The 27,844-nt window shown below is 43.6% G+C and overlaps 3 protein-coding genes across 6 annotated transcripts; 1 reads left to right on the top strand and 2 right to left on the bottom strand.

Moving 5' to 3' along the window:
* Window positions 1-3,053: 3,053 nt before the first annotated feature.
* Window positions 3,054-4,529, bottom strand: Stoml2 (stomatin like 2). Its single transcript, XM_037432827.2, has one exon. It carries the CDS (start codon window positions 4,395-4,397, stop codon window positions 3,321-3,323), a length of 1,077 nt encoding a protein of 358 aa, XP_037288724.2. The 5' UTR covers window positions 4,398-4,529; the 3' UTR covers window positions 3,054-3,320.
* Window positions 4,530-4,798: 269 nt separating this feature from the next.
* Tango5 (Transport and Golgi organization 5) lies at window positions 4,799-23,790 on the top strand. Of its 4 annotated transcripts, none has more exons than XM_037432835.2 (12): window positions 4,799-5,054; window positions 10,724-11,007; window positions 11,261-11,351; window positions 12,096-12,206; window positions 14,141-14,220; window positions 14,434-14,521; window positions 15,527-15,578; window positions 15,664-15,743; window positions 15,826-15,906; window positions 16,491-16,669; window positions 19,241-19,343; window positions 23,240-23,790. In XM_037432835.2, exons 1-12 carry the CDS (start codon window positions 4,935-4,937, stop codon window positions 23,399-23,401), a joined length of 1,431 nt encoding a protein of 476 aa, XP_037288732.2. In that variant the 5' UTR covers window positions 4,799-4,934; the 3' UTR covers window positions 23,402-23,790. The 4 variants fall into 4 exon arrangements, with proteins under 4 accessions (XP_037288732.2, XP_037288739.2, XP_037288745.2 ...); XM_037432842.2 differs by lacking the exon at window positions 4,799-5,054 and adding an exon at window positions 5,892-6,035; XM_037432848.2 differs by lacking the exon at window positions 4,799-5,054 and adding an exon at window positions 6,206-6,342.
* A 1,971-nt stretch (window positions 23,791-25,761) lies between these two features.
* On the bottom strand, window positions 25,762-27,585 carry LOC119181605 (uncharacterized). Its single transcript, XM_037432858.2, has one exon. The coding sequence runs from the start codon at window positions 27,435-27,437 to the stop codon at window positions 26,592-26,594; it is 846 nt and encodes a 281-aa protein (XP_037288755.2). The 5' UTR covers window positions 27,438-27,585; the 3' UTR covers window positions 25,762-26,591.
* Window positions 27,586-27,844: the final 259 nt, after the last annotated feature.

Below are 27,844 nucleotides of genomic sequence, written 5' to 3'. Positions count from 1 at the left end.
TTTTAAAAAACTGGCTAATAAATTAATAATTTTCTGCCCTTCACTTACTAATAAGAACTGTACCTTTTTTTATTCTGGCATTTGTATATCGGCTGGTTTCTTCCAGTAAGAAACTTGGTATTCTATCCACCCTTGCTTTCCTTATTAAAAATTTTCTTATATCCAAATCTAATGCATTTGGTGCGGAGACCATTACCTGAACCATGACCATGAACTGTAAGGAATGCCCCAGCCTGCTATGGTATAGGCTGACTCCCCTAGAATAGAGCATATTATCGATAAAGACGTGAAGTTACATTTGACATTTATCAGCAAGAACGTATAAGCACTACAACACACAATTTGCTGCTAGTTTTTAGCTGCATCATTTTATGGTGCCTTAAGAGAAAAATGCTCTAAAACAACGAGAATTCGCTCTCCTCTTGTTACGCTCAAGTTGCAATAAATGTAAAATGGTTGTGAATTTTACAATATGCAGTACTCCTACCGAGCCAAACAGTATTTTTAATGTAAAGACAGAAATGAAACATTTACATCTTTAGTAACAAGCTTTGACTGTAGAGCAGCTGAAGTGTTGACAGAACTGCGCATATAAACAGGACAGTAACATTGTCACAAAATACTGCAAGCCACCAACCACATTTCATATGCTAGTCTATCTATGGGAAGCACCTCCCGCAGTCAAGCTGCAAATGACTAGGGCCAAAGCATTATGTGAAATTGTTGTGTGTTATTGCGTCAGCACATTAAGCTGTAGTGAACTGCTAAGTGTGCAATGCGAGTGTGCATGTATGTGCATTTTCTTCACTCTTCCCACTCTCCTTCACCCGCCACAGTTGGGTTAATAGTGCCATTTAATAATAAGCAGTATCAATCATTGCTTTGTAGGATTTTTGTTGCTGATTGTACAGGTTCTACAGACTGCATTGGAAGCAGATTGGGTTGAAAGAATGCAGGCAATGGCTGGCATGGGTGACACGCCTGTTCCCCACGAGTTAAGTGTTACCTCTACTACTTCGTGATGTGGCTGCTAGATGTGGAAGTTTGTGAAAAAATGCATCAAATTCATAACTTTCCGCTAGCTTTTGTACGAAAATTAGATTGTGTGAACCAATTTCAGCGTCAAAGATTTTCGTAGCGCTGATAACATTGGAGGCAAAAGTTTTGATTGGTATTCTGTTAATGTCAAATTAAACACCGTGGTAAAAACTTTGAAAAATGCTGACCAAGGTGAAGATATTGTTACAGGAAAGACAGCTGTATTTTCCTCCAATTAGGCAAGCAGCACTCTATACGATCAGCTCGTGCCAGTATATCTTCTGTCATCCTCCTCCTCATACATTTTGGCACGATTTCACTGGCGCATAGCAATATATTTCCAACATTTTGGCTCCCACGTGGCATTTTTGTTGACAACAAAGACCATGGAGTTATATACAGTTTAACACATGATGTAAGGTGCAGTTGTAAAACAGAATGAGGTTTTCGTCGTCGTGGTTGAAAGTGTGAGTCCTTGTCAAGACATTAAGTAACAACAAGCTCTTCAGTTAGGTTTCATTCACTTCAAAGTCAAACTAAATATATTTTCACCTTGGTCAGTGTCTTTCAAAATTTTTACCGATTTTCCACCAAACAGACTAGACTTCATTATTACCCTCGACTCATAAAATATAGGCATTTACCAAGCTTCACGCTTGCTCAGAGATTCTCTGTATTCATGAGATTTCTATAGAGTAAACACAACTTCAAACATTTAAAATTTTCAGTTTCAAGCCCGGGACATTTAAAATTTTCAGTGTCAAGCCCGAGATAACTCGGGCTACACCACTAGCTCAAGTAGTCTCTCCCTGCCACTTACTGGAGAACCGTTGTAAAAAAATTATTTCGGCCATGTCCCACCGTCTATCAAGATCACAAATAAACAAACATAAATTGCCGAAAAAAATTTCAATAACAGATGGCACATTTTTCTACAGCCATGTTGAATTGCTTCTTTTCTTCAGGGTCTCGCCAGCTGAGCCATAGCATGTTCTAGCTGCCTATTTATGTTCGAACAGCCAGGTGCCCCTTTGTGTGGTCCCCAATTTTGAAGAATGCTGCACTAGAACGACACACTGAAGACTTCATCTTAATCAGTGACTAATTATTTGCTAACTTAATTATTCCTAATTTGCTTGAAATGAGTTAATTTTTTTACTTGATGATATAAGTTTCGATTAATAATTTCACACGCTCTGAAGAACATTTTAGTGAACTACTGTGCTAACACGAAAATTCCATGCAACATGCTAAGAAAGACACCTGGCACAAGGTGTAGCATTTCTTGGAAAACCGGACAGTTATAGGGTTAATGTCTATAATGTCTAGGGTTCAGCTGTACATGCAGAATCATGTCTTAAAGCCTCAGCTGTACATGCAGAATCATGCAGAACATCACTATGCTAATACAAGTAAAGGTCTGTGGGTTCAGGTTGAAAAGAACGTGAATGATAACAAAGAAGTTTTAGCGCCTAGTTTACAGCAATACACATTAGCGCCTTAGCACAACGGCTGCGTTATGAAGAAGCACATAAAGCACACCTGTTAACTCTCCAGAACTGTGATGTTTCGATAATGTGCGCCCTTTACCAATCCTGCATTATGTTCCATGTGAAGAGCAATCGATATTGTATCATTTAGAAAATGCACAATAATAAAGAAATGAGTAATTAAAGGCAGTATAAACAAATTTGCAGTAAACTGTTCTGTGTCATGTGTATGCTGCCCAGGAAACTGATTGGGAAAGCATAGTGACAGGACAAATTTGCAAACCATTCAATTTGCTGAACTATACTGCATCCGTCCCAATTTTCTGCGGGCACAGAACAGAGATAACTGCATCAACTTGCCAATAGCCTACATATCTATCCTAAAGCACATCACTAGTTGGCAAAGCATACTTGGAGAAAAAAAGTGAAGCGCTCTCAAAAGCTCCGACACAAAAATGTGCAGCACAGTGCCTTTCATACTGTCGCTGTCGATATGCAGAATACAAAACGATGCATCAACCTTGCTTCGTGCGGCAAGTTTTATTGACATAAATTATAAGTTTAATGCGCAAAATAACCAAGATGACATGCTCGCGTAACGATATTTAACTATGTGCCAACAAACGTACGTGCAACCACTGTTTGCACTGCGCATGTGTGTCCACAGATTATCATCGGAAATCTTTGTCAGTCTACTCCTGCTGTGGACACAGGTGTTTAAACGAATTCTAACGCCAACTTAGGCTCCAACACTGATTCCAGAAAGGAAACAACAATATTTAATGCACGTATTTATGTCTGACGTTGTGGTGCGTCAGTGAAATCTTTCCTGTCTTCGTCGTCACTCATATACTCCGCCAAGCTGGCCGCGGAGTGGTCTGTGTCCTCTATCTGCGTTGTTTTTACGGGGTGGGCGAGGTTCTTGTAGATGGCCATGGCCTGGACTACTGACGAAGTGACGTCCCCCGTGTTGGCCGGAAGGATGATGGTGTTGCCTTCCTTGGCGAGACTCTTGAAGGCTTGCACGTACTGCTCGGCCACCATGAACGACGCGGCATTGCCACCGACTGGTTGTCCTAAGGAGCTGGCTATTCTGCTAAGGGCCTTGGCCTTGGCCTCAGCTTTGGCCAGCGTAGCGTTAGCCTCACCCTGCGCCTTGTTAATGAGCTCCATCTTCTCGGCTTCCGAGGCGAGGATGCGCGCACGGCGCTTGCCTTCGGCCACGTTGATATCTGCTTCTCTTATTCCTTCGGACTCGAGGACGGCCGCCCTCTTCTTCCGCTCAGCTTCGACTTGCATCTGCATCGCTTCGTGAACCCGCTGTGGCAGGCGTATGTCGCGGATCTCGTAGCGCAGACACACGATCCCCCACGCACCACTCGCCTTGTTGATGGCATCCACAATGGCAATGTTGAGAGACTCCCGCTCCTTGAAGACGCTGTCGAGCGCTATCTTGCCGAGCTCGGAGCGCATCGTCGTCTGTGCGAGCTGCGTTATGGCGAATTCGGGGTCCTCGACGCCGTAGCTCGCCCGATACGGGTCCACCACTTTCAGGTAGAGAACGCCGTCGATGTTGAGCGTCACGTTGTCTAGCGTTATGGCAGACTGCTGCGGGATGTCGATGGCTATTTCCTTGAGCGACTGCACGTAGCGTACGCGGTCTATTACGGGAAGCAGCAAGTTCAAACCGGGCTCCAGTATTCGCGAGAACTTTCCCATCCTCTCGACCACCCATGCTTCTTGTTGAGGTACAAACATAATCACTGTGTTGATGGGAGTAGTAGACCTCTGCCGCGAGCAACGAGTACTCGTTGACACGACGCTGCGCAGGAGAGTTCTGCAAGGTGTTGCTCTTGCCAAGGAATACATGCTTGCACGCTCTAATTGCCTAAACAATCGAAAACCGACCCTTTGAACGGCACAGACGAAACCGGTCACCGGCAGGACATAACGCTGCAAAATGCTTCTCCACAAAACACCTACCACATGCCCAGAGTTGCTGCTTGTTAAGAACTCGCGGCTGCCAGAGATAGCGAAACTAATGTAGTATTTGTTGACTTCATTAGCCGATGAGACTATAAACTTTAATTCCAAAGTTAAACCGTTATTTTTATTTTGGGTTAATTCTAGTGTGAAATTTGCACACTCCTATTGTTAGTGTAGTTAGACAAGGGCTCTCTCATTCACCGGTAGCATCGGTCATGGGCACCGGCAGGTAGGAAATGTGCTATGCAGAGAAGCAAAGTCGTACGTTTTTGCTTTTTCAGGATGTTCTGTGCTCCTAAACGCTGCTTGATGTCGCCATTCTTTCGCGTTTGAAAACTTTAATGGGAAGAGAATGAACACAGAAGTTCGTTTCCAAGCCTCGTTCAGCCGCCAGTGCTGCAGTGTCTAGCTTCTTTGGGGATGGGCCCGAAAAACAAACGGGCTCCCATTCGTCGGGAATACAAGTCTCTCACTAAGGATGCCCTCCGCCAAGAACTGAAATACCGAGGCATAAAATCAACGGGCAAGAAATCAGACATGGTCAGTGGCATGTTGCAGCGCTGCCAGAAACACCGTAACGCATGATTGCCTGCTTTCCCCTGAAGTAATTGGCCGTCCAACTGAATTGGATATACGACTCCATCACCTTAGAGCATATGGCAGTGTTACCTAGCTGCATGGTTTTTGCACACCTTCCGGTGTGATGAATTTACACGTTTTGCCCCTACGCTATTTCTTTAGACATATGATGTAGGCTAGCACAGCAGCCGTACTTGGGGCGCCTCTTTCATAAGATGGTTATGGGGTTTGGTACAGCGTGAAGAGGACACAGAGTACAAGAAACACAAATCAAATGAAGCAAGGCATTCGCGCACTCTAAAGGCCGATAAATGAACTCTGTATTCAGCGAAAGGGGTACCGAGAAGAGGTTATCACGGAGCTGCGGTTGTGGAGTGCAACTAAACCACTTCAGCAGTTGCTATCTCGAGAGAAAGAGCTCTTGAATAATTTAATCTGTGAAATTTGAAACAGAGAACCGTCGAATCATAGGCACTTTCTCTGCTAGCTACGTTTCAATAGGTAGTCGTTCTCGGCGCCAAATGGTTTCGGATTTATTCCCTGCTGTATAATTGCTATACGTCGCGTGTTCTATCAACTGCTGATCCAGCGAAAACGACATCCGAAATCGCCAGCCTTTTCAACTGGCCAGTCGTATCGACGAGCAAGGGACGCCGCTGGCTGCCTTGACGACGGATAAACGGCGGACGTTACGCACCGGCACGCTCGGATACGCACGCGTTGCACTCCCAACTTCCGTTGTAGAATAAAGAACAGTCCAATCACGTGTTCCCACTTAACGATGTAAAAGAGGAAAGAACGGATGGGAGAAATGAATGCACCTGCTGCGATAGTTTCGTTCTTTTCGTAGAAACAGCTGTAGTCTTCGGAGCCGCTCGGGGTCTTGCAGGAGAGCTACGTGCCCGATTTCACCACCATCAAATGGACTTGTGAATGCACTGTGTGAGTCGCTGTCTGTTAATGCACTCTTCTTCTTCTTCTTCTCATCTGGCTGTCGCTACCTTACTTTTGTTTTCACACGCACTCGCTTCATTGTTGTGGGATTTTCCTGCTGACTGCGAAACCGCGCTTAGGGAATCTTTAGCTTTCACCGCCAGGAAAGAAAAGTCGTCTGCCACGTCGCCTTAGAAAAAAAAGTTCTGTGCAGTTACTGAAATGTTCACTCGTGCGATTGACTCTCATCGTTATGTGGCGCAACTCTGAGGCTTTCTCAATTTGGGGAACTGTAAGGCTGGCACGCTGACTCGAGGTAATGTCGTTGCCGACTTTCCCCTTTTGTTCTAGGTAGCGCGCTCGTGTTCTCGGACGAGCTTCGCAGTCAAGCTCCGATTGCGCCGCTGTGTAGTCACGCGCTTGGGGCTTATTAGTTGAAGCCGTGTGTCCGTGTGTGCAGCGTGGTTAATTAGAGAACGCTTATTTCGCGGCTTGTTTCGCGGTGCAAGTAGTGGCTATCGTCGAGGGAGCGTTGCGCGTCGCAAGCCGCCATGGTGAACTCCCCGTTCGTAAGTATGAGAAGCGAAATTCAACCAAATTCCAATGTCATCGTTCGAGCAGACGAGATTTAGCTCTAGCGGAAGGTGATTGACCCGGTCACCCGGCCAGTGTCGTTGGCCGTGCGCACATTGGTGTGTGGTGTGCCTTGTGCGCCAGCGATCGTCACATGGCGTGATCGCATGAATCGGGTATTCGCATCTTCGTCACACGCGGCGCTTACCTTCACAATTGATAGTCGTGCAAACGCTCGCACATTCGTCGTACATGGGTGGCATGATTGATGACCTTGTGTCACGTGTGAGTTCGTCATCATTTCCTCTGGGGCCACATTCGTATCGCAAAATGATGTCCAATGCGTAACGGCGGAGTACTCTTCTTAGTACTCTTGCTACCCTCAAGGAAAAAAAAAATCTGGCACATAGTGTCACAAAAATACGTAGCTCTAGTGCATAGACACGCGCATAGTGTGTTGCGAAGTTTCGTTCTGGTTGTGCTGGCGCTGGCCGTTCCGTAGCTGCTAGTTTATTACTGGCCAACAGCATCTTAACTATTTACGCTATGTTCTTTAAAAAAGTGGCATTAGTTACCTGCATTCACATTGTACGTATCACCTTAAATAGCATAAGTCACCGATGTGGATAGTATTTGGTTAAATGTGCCCTGTACTATCTCTCTGCTCCATCTTCCTTCTGAAACGTCCCCTGCACACTAATGAAGTATATTTATTTCAAAAATGCAGTATGTCATCATCAACTTGCATGCACGTGCATTTAAGCAATGAAAAATGTCTCTGTGCCAGACTGACCTGTTGGTTTTAGTGAACGTCGATCAAATTGTTGATTATCGTTAAGCTTGGCAACCTTCTTAAAAGGTTCTTAAAAGTTACCTAAACATTGTGTGCTTAGGTAACTGTGTTAAAGGACCATTACACACCCAAAACCCCACAACCAGCATTGCTTGTGCCAGCGTTGTTTTGTAGACCGGTTTGGGTTCCCTTACAAGCCCAGGGGTTTGCGTATGCAAACTTTGGGTACACAATATTTAAAACTCTTCAATGCTCTTGAAGTTTATTTTATGTTGTCCATTTACGTTGACTTGGAGCACCGTACGTGAGACAAGAGGTACGTGGGCCAGTCCTCGGCGTCTTCATGAGGATCGCCATGAAAAGGATCGGGTGTCCGTGGCTCATCGGCAACAACGTGCGTGGCAGCGACTGGAGACGAAACGACGTGTGGATGCAAACCGTTGCAGCCTTCGGCGAAGAGGAGTCGACTACGCACCAGGCGATCCAGTTTGGATTTGGACTCCCGTGCGGACGCTTGGCCTCTGCCAAAAGCTTCTGCGCCGCTATTTCGGCCCTTACCGAGTCCTTCATCGCGTCAGCTCCTTGAACTACGAGGTGTCACCGGAAGGGCACGTGAGCTCATCAAGGTGCCGAAGGAGCACAGAAATCGTGCATGTGGTCAGAATGAAGCCATACTATGACAGGCAATGAACATCGAACTACACACCCAATCATAAGGAATACCTATTTCTCCAATGAAAACCACACATTCAGACCATCTCAGCAACACTGCTTTTACGCATCGGGACGATGCGTTCTTGGAAGAGGGATAATGACGCAAGACCAACGCAGTATTCAAACTACGCGCGCTAGTTCATGCGCCCACCAAGAGACCAGCGGCCCGATGGTGAGACAAGAAAAGGCCGTGACGGCACGCGCCTCCTCAGCACGGGATTTTGACGAAAAAGAAGTGGGGCACCGCTCGAAGGCTTCTCAGAGATTGATTCTTTTTGCTGATTGCCTGTTAGAAACACTGCTACATTTTCCTTTACTTTTTGGGCACAGGTTAGCCCCAATAAACAGTTATTCTTACACCATTTGGGTTGTGGGTAACAATATGCAGCAATTGGAGACAAAGTGGTATGGGGGACAAAGTGTTTTCTTTATTAAAACTTCTCATACATTCACATTTATGAGAGTTGATCATGTTATTCCAAAATGAACCAACAGCAACCTGTGTATATCTTTTATCTTATTCTGCTGCAAAAGCTTACTTAGTTTTATTTCTTCTGGTTCCTTACATTCAGTATGTCCTACAAAGTCGAGGTTTTGACGGAAGGCCGCCTGGTTTGGAAGTAACATGACACAATTAAAAGAACCACCGACCATGAAAAGGTGTACGAAAAAGACATTTTGGCTCCCCTGATGGGAGCCTTGTTTGTACAAGACTCAGGGGAGCTGAACGTCTTTTTTGTTATTTTTTTAATGGTCGATGTCCTTTTTTTTTTCTATTAAGTCTTATGATGAGACAAAGGAAGGCGTTGTATGGTCACCGCAAAAAGACGCAAATGACTGTTCCTGCCAGTGGTCACTTGTGCGAATATTTTTCTGGCATGGCCATGTTTTTCAGAACAAGTGTGTCTGCAATAGACAGATTCCACAGCGAATGTCGCAGTGCTGCCACGAAAGATGTGGGTGCTGGTGGTAACAGTAATCTTTAGTGATTACTGATTTCACAGAAGAGCTACTGTGAAAAGCATTTATACATCATGACAAACCCAATGAGCCCCGGAAATCAACACATAATGGGATGAAAATTGAAAGGTTTCTCAAGATAAATGGGGCCTTGGAAGGCCGCCATCTTGCTCGGAAAATTGGGTAGAAATGTCCATGCTTGCCATTGTAATTTAGCAGCCGACGTGTCGGACTGCTAAGCTCACAGACACGTCAGCCATATTTCAAGGGGGCAACATGCCAAAACACCTGTGTACTGATATTTAGGTGCACATTAAAGAACCCCGAAAAGCCAAAACTAATCCAGAGTACCAGACTATGGTGTACCTCAAAATTGGATCTAATGAAACCAACAGACAATGAAGCAAAGGAAGGTACCAGGGACATCATTGTATCATTATGTTGTGTTTGACAAAGAAACAAGCTCGTGGTCAATCACCCTCCCCTCTTTTTCTCTCATTCATAGTGAGGGTCTTGTTCCAAAAAATTTTATTTGATGCCGTAAGTAATATGCAAGTGTTCATTGGTCAGCTGGCTAAAAAGTGTTCCACGCTCGCTGTCATGGCTGCGGGCAGTTCTGACTAACATTTTGAAGATTACACAAACTTTAAACGCCTAATAAAGCATATGGGAAAGCAACTATCACTGTAGATAAATTGGCAGAGCATCAGAAGAGTTTGAGTCTAGCATAGTTTGTTTACTGCTTGAAATCTTGGCCGCTAACAAAGGGGAGGCCAGCAAAAGGAATGACAACACTGGTGGTAAACTTTCACCGATTTAGTCGCAGCAAGATTTAGCTGTGTATAGACAACTGTGACATGTGCAGAACCTAACAGATCCACCGATCAGTCTTCTGGGACAACAACCTAATGAAGTAGTAGAGCATCGACACATGATTCGTAACTTGTGAGTTATGATCCACCAATGGATAGGGCTATTTTGCACCCACTTTAATTCAGTTCGAGTTACATTGCAATTGCTACACTACGTTTAAAACCTACAAAAAATCTCCCATCTACTTTTGTTAGCTTCAGTGTCTGTTGGTTTCGTAATGTTGAGTCCAACTACATGGGTGAGCCCTCTGTCCAACCTGCCACGGTGGTCTAGGGGCTAAGGCACTCGGCCCCTGACCCGCATGTCGCGGGATAGTATTCTAACCACAATTTCGGTGGAGGTAAAATGCTTGAGGCCCATGTGCTTACATTTAGGTGCACGTTAAAGAACCCCAGGTGGTCCAAATTTCCGGAGCCCTCCACTGCAGTGTCTCTCATAATCTAATGGTGGTTTTTGGGACATCAAAACCGAACAATTATTATTAGAGCCCTCTATCTATCCCTCCCCCCTTTTGTTCATAATGTAGTTTTCTTTTTTCCACAATGTTGCCAGAATGCAAGTGATGCAAAAAAACAAAACAATAAGGGCTACAGTTATTTTGGCTGAGCTGTGCGCATGTGCTCTGAACACGACTGAATATGTCTCTGCTTCTGTCTGATAAAAGGTTTCGTCTTCCTCATGTCGACTGTTGACATGATTATGGGGTAATATTGGCAATATTTATGCCCATTCTTCAGTACGGATTAATAAAAGGTTAATTGTGCACTTTTGTGGGCCCTCCCAGGTGAAGAGGCTGGAAAAGTGGGACCAAGACCAGATGGCAGCCGACGCAAGTGATTCTGCCAAGGTGGATTTGTCGTTGCGCCAGCGCAAGACTTCAGAGTCCCTTGGTGTAGTGACCAATGGAGGCCTGGCCACTACGGCCAGCTCGCAACAGGAGGCCCTTCGCATGGAGCTGCTGGCTGGATGTGACGACCGAAAGAGCCTGGTGCTCTGGCGGAGGCCCGTCATGACGTTGCGTTATTTCTTCAGTGAGCTGTTCGTGCTCGGCCTTGACATGGGTGCAAGGCAAGTGAGCCCTCCCTCTCTTATGCAATAGGGTCAGAGAGTCGATGAAAAGTGTAGTGTTGGCAGCGTTGTACACGAGTGAAAATACCTTGATGGATGCAAAGAATGAAACTTGCTGTGGTTGCCAGAATGTAGTGCAAAACTTATGTATGCATATGACGGCAAGAATTATTTAGTGCATGCATAATGTGTTTCCCATAGTGCTTTGTCTTGCTTGGCATCTAGTTGTAAATAACATTGGATTTTCATGCAGGCTGTGGCGAAACAGGAAACAAGTCTTGGCTGCATTGTTAGTATTACTTCTGTGCACTATTGCCTACTACATTGAAGGATCTCATCAAAAGGTAGTTAGTGTTTGTACAAGTCTACTAATGATATTAAAGCTGTGAAAAGGGAAAGAAATGCATCATTTTCATTACTCATCCTTCAGTCAATCATTCATACTGAGAAAGGAGTGTGAGACTAGACATGAAGTGTCATTGTACGAAAAATCTTTAGCCTGTTCCTCACTGCACCTCTAACAAAAAAAAATATTATTTCTCAAAAGCCTTTTTCCTTTTAATTTGGGCCTTGTAATAAATGATGAAACCTAAAAGACGGAACGCCATATTTGTAACCACTCTTGACCATCCTTAGATTCTGAGTGCATTCAGTGCTTTGTTCTTTCTTCTACTACTCCTTTGAATATACTTATTTACAGTGTTTCAGATTTTTACTGTAGGCAGATAAATATATCATCTCTTTGGAGCGTATCTTTTATGTTGATACCACAAGTTACAAGTTGCTGTTGTTATTTAAAAGCACTGTTAGGCTTCAAGTAGCAAGGTTACTACAATTTATGCACCTCACAGCGAGTCTTTTGGCCATAGTACAGCTATGCTATGCCTGTTGCTGCCAATTAATTTTGCGATTAACTACTCACCATTTGTATATTGCATTATGGCAACGCTTAGCGATAGTGCTAATAAACTTCATTTTAAGTGCTAAAAAAGACTTTCTAAGGCACCTTGTTTTGTTTTCTTAGGATCAAGTGTGTCCTTATGTTAGAGGTGTGCATGTTGTGAATTATTTTTTTCCTTCCCGTGCAGTACATAGCCTTCATAGAGAAGAAAGTTCTCTGGTGTGCCTATTGGGTAGGCCTCGGTGTTCTCTCTTCTGTTGGCCTCGGAACAGGCCTCCACACTTTTCTGTTATACCTGGTAGGTGCATTGTGTCCATTTTGTTTTGCTTGGTAGAAAGTAATGAATGGAAACTTTTTTAAAAACATTTGCTGTCTTGGTTGCAACAATATTGGTATGGAATATATGTATGTAATGATTAAAAACTAAGTAAACGGGACATGTAGAAAATAAATATCGGATAACGTGTTTTGCTCACTAACCGCTGTAAAGCACAAGCAACAAATACAGCAGTATGCTGTGTAGAGCAAATATGCTGTGTAGAGCAAATATGCTGTGTAGAGCAAATATGCTGTGTAGAGCAAATATGCTGTGTAGAGCAATATGCTGTGTAGAGCAGTATGCTGTGTAGAGCAAACCTAAATATTTACAAAATGTATATATCATAAAAGTGCTTAGCTAGTTGTAAAGAAGTGTTAATGTTCTCTGAGTCAAAGAGAAATTTTCATGAAATCAAGTACATACAACGGTCACTTTATGTGATATTCTTAGTCTGCACTGTGGCAAGTTTATATGTCTCCTTTACACTGAAGTAGCCAAATAATACCAAGTTCAGTAGTAAATTTGCTAAGCAAATTTTCTTAGTTTCTAAGGCATTTAGCTTCTGAAGAACTTCAGGTCAACGAAGTATTTTGGAACCACCTTCATTGAAAAACCAGATTTCAGGCCTTTCACTACATTTTCTCAATGTGTTTTATATTGGTTTGCAATGTATACCATGTGGTATTGGTGGACTCTAACAATGGTTCATTAAGTATTTGCATTGCTTAGACAGGTTGGGTTGCTAAAATCTTGTTTAGCAGCAAAGTAGCCACAACTCATTTTGCTGTACAAATTTAGTCTGTATGGAGTGCTTAGCAAAAGTGTATAGCATTTCGCTGTGTCATCTTGATGTAGCATTGTTGACTGTCTTTTCATTAAAGTCAACAATGTCATTAAAGTCAACAAGCACATGAAAGGTTATGGTTTCTTTTCAACCTTCTGCATGGTTGATTTTGCTTTATTTGTCAGCACGGACATGAATTTATTACAGTTGAAAAAAACTTGATCTGTTAGAGCCCAATTTTGCAACGTTCTTGATTCGATGAAGAAATGTCCATTCTTCAGCAGGTACACATAGAGCTTAATTTTGCCATCCCCTCAAGTGAATTAAACTAACTTGGCTCCTAACCTGAGTTTTTTTTCCTGAAATGAATGAACACAACTGGGGCAGTTCCTTTCTAATTTGACGCAGACAGGTTTTTCTTTGAGTGCATGCTCTAACGCTGTGGATTTGAAACGTGTAGCCACCTTAGTCACGACAGTAGTTTTATATTTTGACAAGGCTAAGTCTAGGCCCAGGCAAAAAACATCGGACAGACTGAACAGTTGGTAGCTCCCTTATCTTACAGATGGTGCTTGGGGCAGTGGCGTTTTGTTGTCCCTCTCTAGAAATGCTTCCCAGCAACACAATGATGATTGCCTTCGTTATTCCTTGGTTTATGTGACTGATAACATTGATCACATCCTCTCGCAACATTTTTCGCTTGTTGGTCTGCTCGCACAGTCACCCCTATCGTTTCCTTATCTTCGTTTGTCGGCAGCCTGTCACAGCTTAACGTTACCGTCTACCTGTTCGGCATTGCACAATTATGGCAATGTTTACGTCTGGGCCACCCTTGTGACTTTCATACGCACAGGTTTTGTGAGGTAGCTTTCCTGTGTCGCTGGGTTACTGCTACAGATATTTAAGAACTGAAAAATTCTTTTCCTGATTTTACAAATTTCATGATTTAACTAGATGATACAAGTTAGATCATCTTTGTTAAATCAGATCTCAGCTGTATTATCTTAGGGCATGGGCATTTATGCTATAATGTAATCATGTCATGAATTTTTATGCATGTGGTTGTCGTTTTATTGTTACAACCTAATAGTGGTTCACATTGTATAACCTATTGTTTGAATTCCTTCAGGGTCCTTACATAGCCGGAGTAACATTAGCAGCTCACGAGTGTGGCACTGTGGATTTTCCCGAACCTCCTTACCCTGATGAGTAAGTACACATCACATCATTGGCACTATGGTTGCAACAGTTGTTAATATTATGAGCTACAGTGTACCATGTGTCCAAGTAGTAATTGTAGTGCGTGCTAAACATATTTATGCAATGTCAACGTTTAATATGAATGTGTAATGGGCGTGACTGGATTTCCTATGTCAGCCCCAATGCAAACGATTACGGAGTATTTTGCAATTGTGCTTTCAGGATAATCTGCCCTGAGGAGTCTAGTCCTGGTGCCCATGTCGGCATCTTGAAAGTGATGAGCAAAGTGAGACTAGAAGCATTTATGTGGGTGAGTAAAATGCGTGCATGGTTCCTTTTCATATTTCAGTGAATCACTAAGTTATGCATTGGAGGTACGAGCGATAACGCACTGCAAATTTCAAACCGAAGGATGCAACACTAAAGCAACATGGCAGCACAGCGAGGAATAGTGGGGCGCATGACTGATTGCATTGAAGCCTCGTGTAGTCTAACCTAACTCGTCGGTTGATGTCACTGATGTTGTCACCAGAAGCACGAAGTTAACAGACGAGTCAAACAAAATTTCTGCATATTTTACCAGTTTTATAGAAATTCACTTCTATCTCGTTTCTTTCCCACTACTCTACCTTGCCAGAAGCTCCCCGAACAAAGCATCTTGCTGTCTTCTGATAGTCTCTTGTCATTAGTAGTAGTAGCTGCAAGTGCTCAAAGTGATGGTACTTTTTTGTTCTCTTAACGATAGAAAGTACTAAGGACAATTGGTCCACATTGCGGAATTACTGTATTCGACATGTTTGGAATTACGAGCTAGAGATACCTTTGTGTCGCAACGAGAATTTGTTTTGTAGTATGCATTGGACGTCAGATAGGTCTGGCAGGGGTGTAGGTACACTGTGAATGCTAATTAAATGTCCATTAGAGAAGTGTACAAAAGAGGAACATCTGTCGAAAAAAAAAAAAAAAAGCTGAAAATAACGAAGCACATGCAAACAAACCAGGATAATCAAACTTGGGAGCATGCTTCTTTGAAGAAGTATCACAGCCCACCTAAGCAGGTTAAATAAAGTCTCAATCATAAAAATATAAAACCTTACCTTTATATTGTCTGTTAATGTGCATTTTCTAACCACTTTGTAAAGGTAAATTAAGCAAGTAATTTAAAGTGAGCTAATTTTTTGAAAACAAGTTTAGAGAGAGAGACGGAAAGTGACAAAGAAAAGGAATTAAAAAAAAAAAGGTGAAGGGTGAATTCAGGCTTTTTTAATGTAGCCTAGGGAAGATAAACAGATCAAGAGTGAATTGATTTCTGCAGGGAGCAGGCACTGCATTGGGAGAACTGCCACCATATTTCATGGCAAGAGCCGGTGAGTATATTGTGCAGACTTCAGTGCCCATTAGCACCATGCCTGCGCAAAAATACTAAAGGAGACAAATAATTTTATTTTCAAGCGAGGTTGTCTGGCAATGAAGACCTCGAGGATCTCGAAGAGTTGGAGGAACTCATGGAGAAAGAGAAGACTAAAGACCTGGTAAGCAATCGGTGTTTGGGTTTTTTGTGTATTGACGTGATTCTGCTGCGAACTGGCCCTCACCTTGAATGTTCAATTGCAGTCTGTTCTGGACAAGGCAAAGCTGGCCGTGGAAAAACTAGTGGAGAGAGTTGGCTTCTTGGGTATCCTGGCCTGTGCCTCGGTTTGTGCTTTGCTTGGTATTGGTAAATGTTTGTGCCGTTACATAAACCCGGCAAGCCCCATTTCATTTGCGATGTGTACCATTGATTACGCTTGTTTGTGTGATATTGCTCTATTATGTTTGTTCAATGTCACTTTCGTGCATGTTCAGGTAGGACCCACCTGCTTTGATTAAGGCTGGTGGAGGATCGGTTCTATCTCGTAGGAGCAAGAAGCCATATCTTGCCTGCCATCAAAGTAGTAAATCAACTTGTGCATATCACACTTCTCTGCAAAAAATGATGTGTGAGAAATTGTGCTGTTGTAATTTTCTTGGAATTCTTAATTAGAATAAACAACTGAAAGAACTGTCAGTGAAGCTCTGAATTTCTGCAGGTATCTAATAAATAACTTGCTGATTCTGGAGTATGAGTGTCATTTCCATATACTGGTAATTCTTTGCTTACAGTGGCATGATTCATCACCAATTACTGCTGGGCCTTTGACAGCATCTCATGGGGCTGACTTGGCTTACGCTCTCTTTTGTTCATTCTTTTACGGGTGTTTAGGCTACACCTTGGCACTTCCTTTTTGTATGTACTGCAGATCCCCAATCCGCTGTTTGACCTGGCCGGCATAACTTGTGGACACTTCCTGGTTCCCTTCTGGACCTTCTTTGGGGCCACCTTGATTGGCAAGGCTGTCATCAAAATGCACATCCAGAAGCTTTTTGTCATCATTGCCTTCAACGAGAACCACGTTGAACTCTTGCTCAAAATGCTCAGGTTAGCTATTATTGCCTCTGACCTGTCTGCGCTATGTATTATACAATAGGACCTCATCGACTCGATACTATAAAAATACAAAAAAAAAGTTTAGATAAGCAGGATTTCAAGAATACAAGCTCATTGGCTGCATAAGGCACTAGTCGAGTTTCCAAGGTAACAGTGGTAGTGGATATTCTCTATTGATCACTTTTATCAATAGACTTGAATGCTGGTCCGAAAGTCACAGGTTCGAATCCTGGTCACGGGGGTGGCATTTTGATGTAGGCGATATGCTAGAGGCATGTATGTTAGATCTAGGTGCATGTTAAGGCATCTCTGGGGGTTAAAGTTCCTGAAGCCCTTGATTATGGCATCACTCATAATTGTGTTATGGTTTCGTGACCTAAAGCCATAACAGTTATATTCATATTACAGTAGACTCTCGTCAAACAAAACCTGAAAAGACCATAACAACGCATTTCGTTAACTAATTTTGTTGGTGGCAATTATTCCAATTAAGCATGAGTCTTATTTAGGGGAGTTCTGTTTACTGAAGTCTACTTTGATCAATGGGTCGTGTTGATTGTTTGAGTTGCATGCAGAAGCATTACTGGCACTGTATCAAGGTAGTGTGCTTGACTTTGTATCACAATTGTCTATACAAGTTGACGTTTATCCTAATGCAATGTAAAAAGTTCTTCATTGTGTCTTAGTGTGCAAAAAGTGAATTCTAAATTTTGCAGCTCGATTGATGGCCGAATTTTAACCTACGGAACTAAAGCCTTCAGTAGAATGCAAGTGATAACCCGTAAAATATGCTATGTCTTAACATTGGCTATACTTGGAACATGTAAGCCAATTTAACAGGCTTCTCAACCTAAAAATTGAATCGATGCGAGGGTCATACGTTCAATTTAACCTTAAAGCCGTGCTGCACGGCAGTATGGATTTTTTTCTGGATAGGTGTATTGGTAAAGCTCCCGTCCATGCAGTGAAGCCATTTTTACAGAGGGTTACATGTAGATTAATGTACACTGATTAGTTCATTTTGAATGCTTTGAAATTTATAATAACTTCTATTCTTTAGAATATTCGAGTGCTTGAATATTTGCGCAAGTCTAGAAGAGACATTTCGTGACTTTTCCGCTAGGGGAAGGGCACATGCACCGGGGCATCGTAAAAAAGAATTTTCAGACTTGTTGCATACACGTATTCTGCAGGAGCACGGCCACTAGCGAGTTTGGTCTTAGCCAGCCGCAGGGCCGCGTTCATCGTCGCCTCGCGTGACTAATGCCGCTGCAAGCGCGTGTTTGAACAGCCAAGGCGCCAAGCGCAGCGCGGCAAGTACACAGTACTGCTCTCAAACAAGTCTCAACACTTCATTGCCTGCGGCAACACCAAAAGCGCAGTACAGTGCATGTTACAAAGGCAGCAGGAAATCAAAAGAGGCTTATCCACGTCACGAGGGAAAGTACAACACAAAGATGCCGCGAGCAGGTCTTTGTGGGCAAAAGGGTTCACGGTGACATGCCGCTGAGGGGAACGGGCTCTTGCGACCATGCTGCGCGCTCTCACTATCAGTGACCACGGGGCCCGATCTTTGAGCTAGGGCAAACGCCGTTCACGTTGGATTCAAGAGGCATGGCTTGGCATAGTAAGACCTCACAAACGCACCTCACTGCTCTTCGGCCTAGCACTCGGGAAGGGCAACGAAAGGTAAGCATTCACCGAGGGCACAAAGCACTGTTCGTGAATCGAAGCGAGTTTCATGAACAAAGGGAGCGACGGACGCAAAGAAAAGGTGTGCTCACCCTTCGCTGTTCGGAGAGAATCTCTCCGACTCCCGCCGTGCGCTCATGAAATGTCCCGGGAAACTCTAGCGCAGGGCCACAGTCTGCATTCGCTACCTGGTGAGAGGGGTCAACGTCACTCCCAGCACCGACAGACTGCGGAGGAGGGATGAGTCATGTTAGGACATGAGGATGGCTGAAATGGGCCGAAAGGCCTGCGCAGTGGCGACAGGCTAGCCTCAATTCCCACAGAATTGTCTTGTTGGAAAGATGATGTGTGTCAGACTATTTTTTTTCTTCCAGGTGAAAACAAAGATGCGCCTTTCTTGGTGAAGTGTAGGTTTGTGCTAAGGAGTATTTTCAGGCTTTGCGAAAGACTGAGCGTTGTCGCCAATATTAGTGTGGTGGTTGTACGACATCCATATTACACAACAGTTGTGCGCGATACCCTCAGAGTTGTATAATAGGAGTTCTACTGTATTTTGACAGTCGTCATGAAGAAGTGTGTTTAGCTGAGATATTAAATGCAAAAAAGTTTCGGTGCCACTACAGAGGAAGACTGAGGTGGTCAACTGAAAGTTCTTGTGGAGCTTAATACTTCGCTTCAAACGTTTGATTCAACAGTTCCAAGATAACGAAACAAAAATTGCCAATTTTCCTAACTTCATTATATCGAGGTTAGGAAGCATTTTCTTGTACATTCTTTTAGTTTGAGATTGGCTTGTTTGCCGAGAATAAATGAGCCTTTGAGGCTTTGTTGCATTGTTATAGTAGAAGTATTTTGTATATATCATCGCAGATACATCCCCTATGTGGGTCGCTACCTTCAAGCCCCATTCAAGGAATTCCTGGCCAAGCAAAAGGCCAAGCTGCATCGAAAAGTGGGCTCCCATGTGGCTCAGGTGAGCAGCATTCCCATTTCTTTTTTCTTCCTCGTCACAATAAGATCTCATGTACGCTTCATTTTGCGCTGTGGTAGTTCACCACACAATGAGATTGACCTCTCACTAATGAAATTGTCCACATTGAATAGGAATTAAACCTATATGATAGCTTTTTATATTTTCAGTTCTTGAAGCTAAAAACAAGATACCGGTAAAATGTCATTCGCTTTCACATTAGCGCAACACATGCCAACAGGCATCGTTTTTTATGCAGTGCATTGACAATCATCATTAAACAGTCTTCAAAATGGAGTTTGTGAAATGAATCATGAATTTGGTGATGCATCTTCTCTGTGAATAGTATTTTTGTTCATGATAAAAAAATATCAAGGCTACGTTATCACATTGATGCCACAGTTGAAAGCAAACTTATTCGCTTGTCGCATAACTGCCCTGGACTACCATGTTCGCCGGTTACACAAGCGGAATGTTTTAAGTAGGGGTGTGCGAGTAATTGAAATTTCGAATATTTTTCGAAGAGGGTTTGCTATTCAATTTGATTTGCACTCAAATATTGCTATTCAAGATTATTCGAACTTCCCAAAGACAAATTACCATCCTCAAATTGGCAGTGACCCCTTTAGAGTTTCTATTAGCTTCACCCCATCACACTCTCGTATTGTGGCAAAGCTGCCTTTCAGCCTCTGCTACAGTCGTTAGTTTAAATTAATCAATAAAATGCTGGTTCCAAAGTGGAGATGATAGATGTGGCAGAGGTGGGCACTCAATAATGCTGTTTTGGACCTGAAAATTGAGCAGGAAGTCTGAAAAATTGTCGAATGCCACATATTTAGCATTCAAAATTTCAAATGTTGATATATATATATATATATATATATATATATATATATATATATATATATATATATATATATATATATATATATATATATATTGACATAAGCCATATTTGGAATTCTGGATGTGATGGGAGCCCACCCTTGTCCACCACATTGGTTGGGATTCCACAAAAGTTGAAATTGAAAGAGGAGGAGAGGCTGAGGAAATAGCATGTCTGCCATTCATGTCTATATATTTGCCATTCGTGTGTAAAGTGTTATCGGGAAGGCTACTTACACCAGATCATGTACAGAAATACAATTTGGCCTCTGCATTGCATCATTTTTTATAAGATAGCTACGATACACCAACCTGTCAGCACTTCATAAACCTAGCCAAAAGAAACACTTCCATGTTGCTATCTTTAAGAATGGGCCCAAGAATCCTCCACCTTTCTTTTTTCCTGGAGGTATATTTGAAAAATATTGGATTCGATGCGCACTCGCACTCTCAAGATTCCAAATCTTTTTGCACCCAAAATTTTGCTATTCACACAGCTCTAGTTCTAAGTCAGTCAACCTACAAGGTGCCGAGGGGACGCTGTTTCTTCTTATATTTGTTTACCTAATTCTTGGCTCAGCGTTTTTTTGCAGGATCCAGGGTTATAGGTGTAATGCAAAGAGACAAGAAAGCAGGGTGGGTCAGGGAACAAGCATATGCTAAAAGGGTACCAACATAGAAACTTTCAGTTGTCGTTCTTTTCGTGTCAAATGAGAAGCCTAGAAAATACGCAGCTAGAAGGTATTGCAGCGTGGTTTTAAAGCTAATTTTGGTACCTACTGTACCCCGACGTCGCAACATGGTATGAGCTTCTCACCATGTGTGCGCGCGCGAGATGTCGCGATGACTCCATGGCCGGTCTGCTTCATAGTTTTGTTGCCGATGTACTGGTGGCCATTTTGGAAGTTACGGTATCTCATGTCATCACAGCTAGCCAGTCTGCTTGGTGCTTGGCTTTAATATCAAAATAAAATAACTTACTGGAATTTGCTGAACTTCAAACTTTCCCAGAGCTGTTTATTTTTACAGGAGATTTGCATGGCTGTGCAAAGCCACCTTTTAAAAATGGTGTCAGCACCGCTTTAAGGACATTGTAGTTGGAATTGAGAAGTAAGCATAGGCAGAGCACATAGCAAGAAACCCATATAACTGCTGGTCACTAAACATTACTGACTCGATTCCATGTGAATGCAAGAGAGCAAAGGGAAAGCAGCAGACAAGATTTTAGAAATTTACCAAATGACATGGCTGTAGCGAGCACAAGACCGTATTAATTAGAGAAACATGGTAGAGGTCTCTGCCATACAGTGGCTGTTGTCGGGCTGATGATGCTAATGTAGCCCTCGCTAGGAACGGTAAAGAGAGAAATGATGACTCGGTTTAGATCGATAAACTGCACTCCGAGGACTCAAACCCCACATGTTTCACTATCATAGGTTCTTTCTTAGTGGAGAAAACTGAGGTTAATGTTTGATTTTTAACTTTCATGCTGAAATCTCCGCGCATGACATCAAAGATTTCAGAATGTATTTTTGGCATTTTCACAACATTGCCTCGATGAAATTTTTCTGAAGCTTCGTATGCTAGGGTTTTCGGCACCCACAGGTGACAATGTACTTCCATTTTTGTTAATTAGAAGCTACGTAGGACCCAGTGAACCCTTTCAAAATCTGTGATGTACCGTATTTACTCGATTCTACCGCGCCCTCGATTGTAACGCGCACCCGATTTCCACCGCGAAAAAAAAAAAAACCGTAAGACATCGATTGCAATGCGCACCCATTTTTTTTTTTTTTTTTTTTTTTTTTTTTTTTGCTGGCCCGCACGATCACCCCACTCGAAAAAACGATTCCTTTCGGGATTGTCTTCCATTTAATTATGAGGTACGGGCGAAGCTTGTGCCCATCTGACGTGTAAAAGAGCATTGTCGTCACTGTAGTTTTACCGTGGACTGATGTCAGCACGCGAACTTGCTTCGCCCCCTTCTTCTCGACAGTTGTGGTGCCAGGCATGTCGAAGTAAAGAGGCGTCTGATCGGCATTCCAGATTTGCCCAAGCAGGTAGCCGTTGTTGCGCCGCAAGTTTAGGACGAACCTCTGAAAACTGTAAAGCTTTTCATCGTACTTCACCGCAAAAGTTTTCGCATATGCATGTTCCCCTTCGGAGGGAAGATCCTTTCCTCTTCATATAGTTAATTAGCCAGCACCTGCTCGCTTTAAACAGGCTCCGCATTAGACTTTTTTCTAAGACTAATTGCATAGCCCACACTTGGAGCAGTTCTGTCGTCATGGGCCGCTGTGCCTCTCGCTCCTCAAGCACATACTCGCGGAGCAGCTTTTCAATTTACGGAAACCGACCCTGCTGTGGTTCACTGAAGCCTTTGCGTGAATCTTTGCTGTCGACAATCTTCTGCTTTTGTTTCCGCCGGTCCCGCACGCATGTTTCGAGAAGGACCGCGATGCGGCCCGATTTCCGTCCGTTTCTGCACACGCGATGACTTTTCTTTTAAAAGCGGCATCGTGGTGCACTCGAGTTTTTGGAGTCGGCCCTTCCACGTCGTCGATGCTAATGCACTACTAGATGACGAACTCCTCAGCACACGTACGAAGTGCCGCACATGGGAAACACATAGGCAGAAATAGCCGACGCACCATGCCGACGCACGTAGGGGGCGGCCATTTTGGATTTGCGATGGCAATAGATTGACCGTAATTTTTTTGTTCGTACTCGATTCTAACGCGCATGCGATTTATGAACTCGCTTAACCGGAAAAAAGGTGCGCGTTAGATTCGAGTAATTACGGTAATAGTGTTTGGTGCGAGAATCTCAAGGTGCCGTGTCCATCCACATTTTCTTTTCACACGTTTTCTCACTTACCAAGCGTCATCTTGCAGCTAGAGTGGCGTTTCCGGGATTGTGAAATGGTACTTCACTAATACTGTATGCGAAAAATTTGTTGTTCTCTTTAGTGCCCCTTTAATGCTTTCTTACCGACACTGTCTTTGTTGCTGCAGGAGGGTTCACTGCTCGCTTGGCTCTTCGAGAAGCTGGTCTTGGGCATGATCATCTACTTCGTGCTCTCCATCGTCAACTCGATGGCTCAGAGCTACCACCGGCGACTTTCCAAGGGCCAGAAAGCCGCTCTGGCACCACGCGGCAAGGTGGCCATCAGTTGAGCTTGGGTTGTGTGCCGCTCTTCTGCATGGCGGGGGGCCCACTTGCAGAAGACGATGCCATATGTGGACTACTACTGACTAAAGTGTGCCACATGTAAAGGACTGCTAGACAAAAATGCTGCACTCGCATCCCCCCCCCCCCCCTCCCTGTTTGCCATTGCTGGAACTCATTCGCACCTTATTTTTCGGCCGTCCGAGATTTTCTCTTTCCACTCAGTCTGTGAAACGGTGAAAAGAGCGAACATACAATTTTTTTCCCATCTTTTTTTTCACTTTTCCACCTAGCCACTGCAACAAACATTTTTTCTTTTCTTGAGTGCAGGACCCTTTCTTTATTTCGTTGTGCTTTGCAAAGTTTTGTTGTTGCTGTATAAAAGTTTTGTTGCTTACACAGCGTGTACATAAGAGTGTGTAGTTGCATCGAAAGCCTTATGCAAAAAGGTTCATGTAAAGTGCACAACGAAGCCGAGGGTCTGATGAAATCTTCTTTGGTCGAAAGAAACATTGATGGACACCGACCAATGTGAAAAATGTTTACCGATGTTCATTGTAAACAGGGCTGTCGTGTGGCAGCTGAACTATTAGTAAACATTTTTACCTTGGTCAGTGTTTGTGAACGTTTTCTCTTAAGTGCACAACCCAGTGCCTGAAGTGGAGCTCTTCTTTTTTATATATTAAATTTTGTCTCTGTTTCCTATACTGTTCCTTTGACTCTGCTAGAAAATTCTGGATTTAATCAAATCAGCACAGTGCAAAAAAGTTCTGAGATGACAATATCCCTGTTGTATTATGCAGATTTTCAGCAGGAAACGCACTTTCCGCTTTCGTCTTATGTGAGATTGTCGGACCGTCGCCACAATCTATACAAGGTTTTCCCTGTTGTCTTATTAATTTCTTCCTCGTCATGCCTACAATTCAGAATAATATATTTGCCGCTCTTTCGCAGCTTTATTGTACCAGTTAACTTTTAGGTAGTTGCATCGCCTGCGAGGCAGTCTGGTCATGACTATACAGTGTGGGCTATGAGGGTGACAAAGAGCTGGTCTTGGAATCTCCCTGTAATTTTGCAGAAGAGTGAAGCACTCCTTGCTTCTTGAATAAAAAAAAAAATGAGCCCATTGCATGTAGTAAGCACCGCATTGCTCTGATTAGTACGCAAAAAAATCTATTGAATGTGAGCAGTCTGTACTGCAATTGTAAGAGGTTGTGGTATCAATAGAACAAGGGAGATTGTGGTGTTGGTTTGTTCCGAACGGCTCCCAAGTATTCAGGTCATGCTAAACGGCATCTTTGCATAGTGTAGCGTTCGTCCAAGTGCAAAGATAAAGGAACTGTTAATGGCATTTGTTTTGATAGTGACTGTTGATGAGCAGTTTCACGTCACGGGGGCATGCAACTAGATTAGCTTCTAGGCTGTAACACTCTCTGGGTGCTACGCTGGTACCCGCCAATTTAACGATGGGCGAGAATGATGCAGACATGTTGTGCGCATGCCCAACTCTGGTCATGTAACTTATGTTTTAGAGCTGCCACTGCATGAAGCATTAGAGCTTATATGAATGATTGTCTCTCCCTATTTCAAGCTGTCCAATTGACATTCCCGTATCACTTACAGGACCCTGTACTTTTTTGTCTATTGCAAGTGAATGCTTTATTTCACACTGTACATGTGGGAGGTGGCTCCAACGAAACCCTTTTTTTTTGCAAGTATGCATTTGTGGGTGAGCATGATTGATCAACAAGGAATGTTGAGCTTGGAACTCGTGAAAGTTGGGGAGAATTGTTCCTTAGTTAGATCACCATGTTTTATTCAGACTGGCCTCAACACTCCTGAAATGTAAAAAATTATATATATTTAATAAAGAAATCTATACAGATTACTGTAAGGGCATTATCTCACTTGCACAACACCAGCTTCATTTTCACGCTACTCATGCACACATGAGTTATTACACCAATGCAAACAAACCTCCCAATTAAAAACTTGGATACGTAATATACTCCAACACATTCACAGAAAAATGCTACTACCAAAAGGTTTGCTTCGGAATATTGCATAAGAAGGAACAGTAAAAGTCCACTTGCGACGAACAGGATAGGATTTCACAATATTCAGAGAGGTTTGTGGGGCATAAACAATAACAACTGGTGTTTTGCTAAAGCTACACTTGTGCTCAAATACATAACTTGCCGAACAACACACACTGAGCATGTAGTAAATACCACCACACTATCCAAGAGCCGACTCATCAAAGGGTCAGACTACTAATTTTAATTGCAGCTATTTTCTTCAGCACAAAGAAAAGGTTACCAGTAAGAGTATCTAATGGCGGAATGGTAATGTGGAAAATGCCGCAAAACATTTCTAAACAAATTTTCTGTCTGTGGTGCATATAAAGCTATACACAGGGGACAATGCATGTTGCAAACATCGAATGCGAGAGCGATTTGCGTTTTAGCACGGTGGTTAACGCGCATGTTTTTTGACTCTACACGGACTGCTTGTCACTCTGCTTTGTACCAAGTAAGCACAGAAATTTTAGGGTGGTGGTCAATAATGTGCAATAGTTAATATGGTGCACATGACAGCACCAGGCTATGAGGTTACGTGCTGCAAAGAAATAGACTTCATAATCAAGCTTAAAGGCTCTGCCGCTAGGCTGCACTTAGCTCACCAAAAAAATGGTTACGTCAATTCACGGTCTTTTCGTTTCCACCAGAAACTCTCTAAAACGTGGCCAGTTGTGGGCCCCTTTAAAGCAAGCAATGCTATTTTTACATGCCTTAACCACGATTACATTCAGGAGCTAGATAGAGCAGTTGACAACGGGCTTGGATTTGCCTACTGCCTAAAATATTTACCCAGAAAATTCCTCGTGTTATGGAAGTTTGTTGGGCACAAAAAATGTTGCAGTATTTCGCTAAATCTATAGCCGCTTGAGCGCAAGAACACAACTTGCCAAGCAGCACATTTTGAGCACGTGAATACTATCACAGTATTTAAAAGCTAACTCGTTAAAGCAAGCAATTCCTTCTCTACATGCCTTAACCACGATTATATTAAAAGAAGCTAGATACGGCTTTCGTCTTTTTTTTTTTCTTTAAGTACGCTAAACGAGCGGCAATTATATATGGCCGCGTGTACATTATATATGGTCTCGGTCCTTCAAGGAAACGCCGTTCGAGTATTTCAGTAATACACCGAGTCAAAGGTAAGCTTTGACGTTTCTCTCACGTCCTCCTTGAAGGCCAGGAACTGATCCATGCTGACAGGCGCGAACCGCTTTACTCTGTACTGAGCGAGCTGCTTAGCGCCCTCGGAGAACTGCGACATCTCGAGTAACGCGTCTTTAAGGGCCAGCTTGGTTTCCTGGGGCAGCTCTCTCCTGACAACTATGGGGTACGGGGGCAGCGATCCCCAGGACTCGATCACGAACACCTGGTCCTTGTAGAACGGGTTGCGGTCGAAAAACAGCGCCAAGCAGTTCGCGTCCACAGCGGCGGCGTCCACTTGCTTGTTGAGAACCATGTAGATGGAGTCCAGGTGCGACTTCGAGGGCAGCTTGTTGCCAAAGAACGTTGCCGTCTCGCCGCGTCGCTTGAGCACCTGGAGAGTTATCTGATTGCCGCTGAAGGACTCCGGGCCCGTGTAGGCCCACCGGCAGCCGCGTAGTTTCTCGAACGAGTCAACGTTGGCTGCCTTCAAGTCGGCGTTGACGATTACGTCCGCGAAGTGGCCCGCATCGTCGCCACCCTTGCTGTGCTTGTGCACGGACGAAACTGGTAGCAGCTCGACGTGCTCGTTGCCCGCATCGTGCATGCGGACGAAAGCGAGCGGGCTCATGAAGGCGATGTCGACGTCTCCGTGGGCAAAAGGGTCACGCCGGTCGGCCGGAGGTCCGAACCAGCGGGACTCGTAAGTCAACGTGGTGTGCACGTCCAGCCTCTGCTCGAGGTAATCCAGCACGGCCTGAAAGAACTCTACGGGGATTCCGGGGCTAAGGTAGGTCGCGGCGCGTATGACTTGCGGAGCCATTTCTTTCCTCGGCAGGCGTCGGAACGTTTATCAGCGAGCGTGAGAAGACCTTCGGTAACGGCGGCAAGCGAAGCCGGACGTCGGGTCTTGTCGAGACGTCGGCGTATCGCGTATCATACGACAGATGGGCATCCGTACAAAAACGCACGCGTAACAAAACAACACCATTCATACATTTCCCGTCACGGCCGCAGTTACCTTACAATGCCTGTCACTTTCGCCTTTCGCAGTGCACTTAGTGCTGCGAATCTAAACACTAAGCTTCAGAAGCGCTAGCTACCCAACAACTAGAAAATGAGTAGGCATTACATAAACATTTAAAACACTAATAAATGTTTTAGCATTATTTTTCTGTTTATTAATACACAAAAATAACATACAATAATTATTACTTGCATATTTGTTGT

The sequence above is a fragment of the Rhipicephalus microplus genome, chromosome 3, assembly GCF_043290135.1.
Source record: "Rhipicephalus microplus isolate Deutch F79 chromosome 3, USDA_Rmic, whole genome shotgun sequence".
NCBI lineage: Eukaryota > Metazoa > Arthropoda > Arachnida > Ixodida > Ixodidae > Rhipicephalus > Rhipicephalus microplus.
Note: the sequence above shows the minus strand (reverse complement) of the source record. Positions and strands in the feature narration are given on the sequence as shown.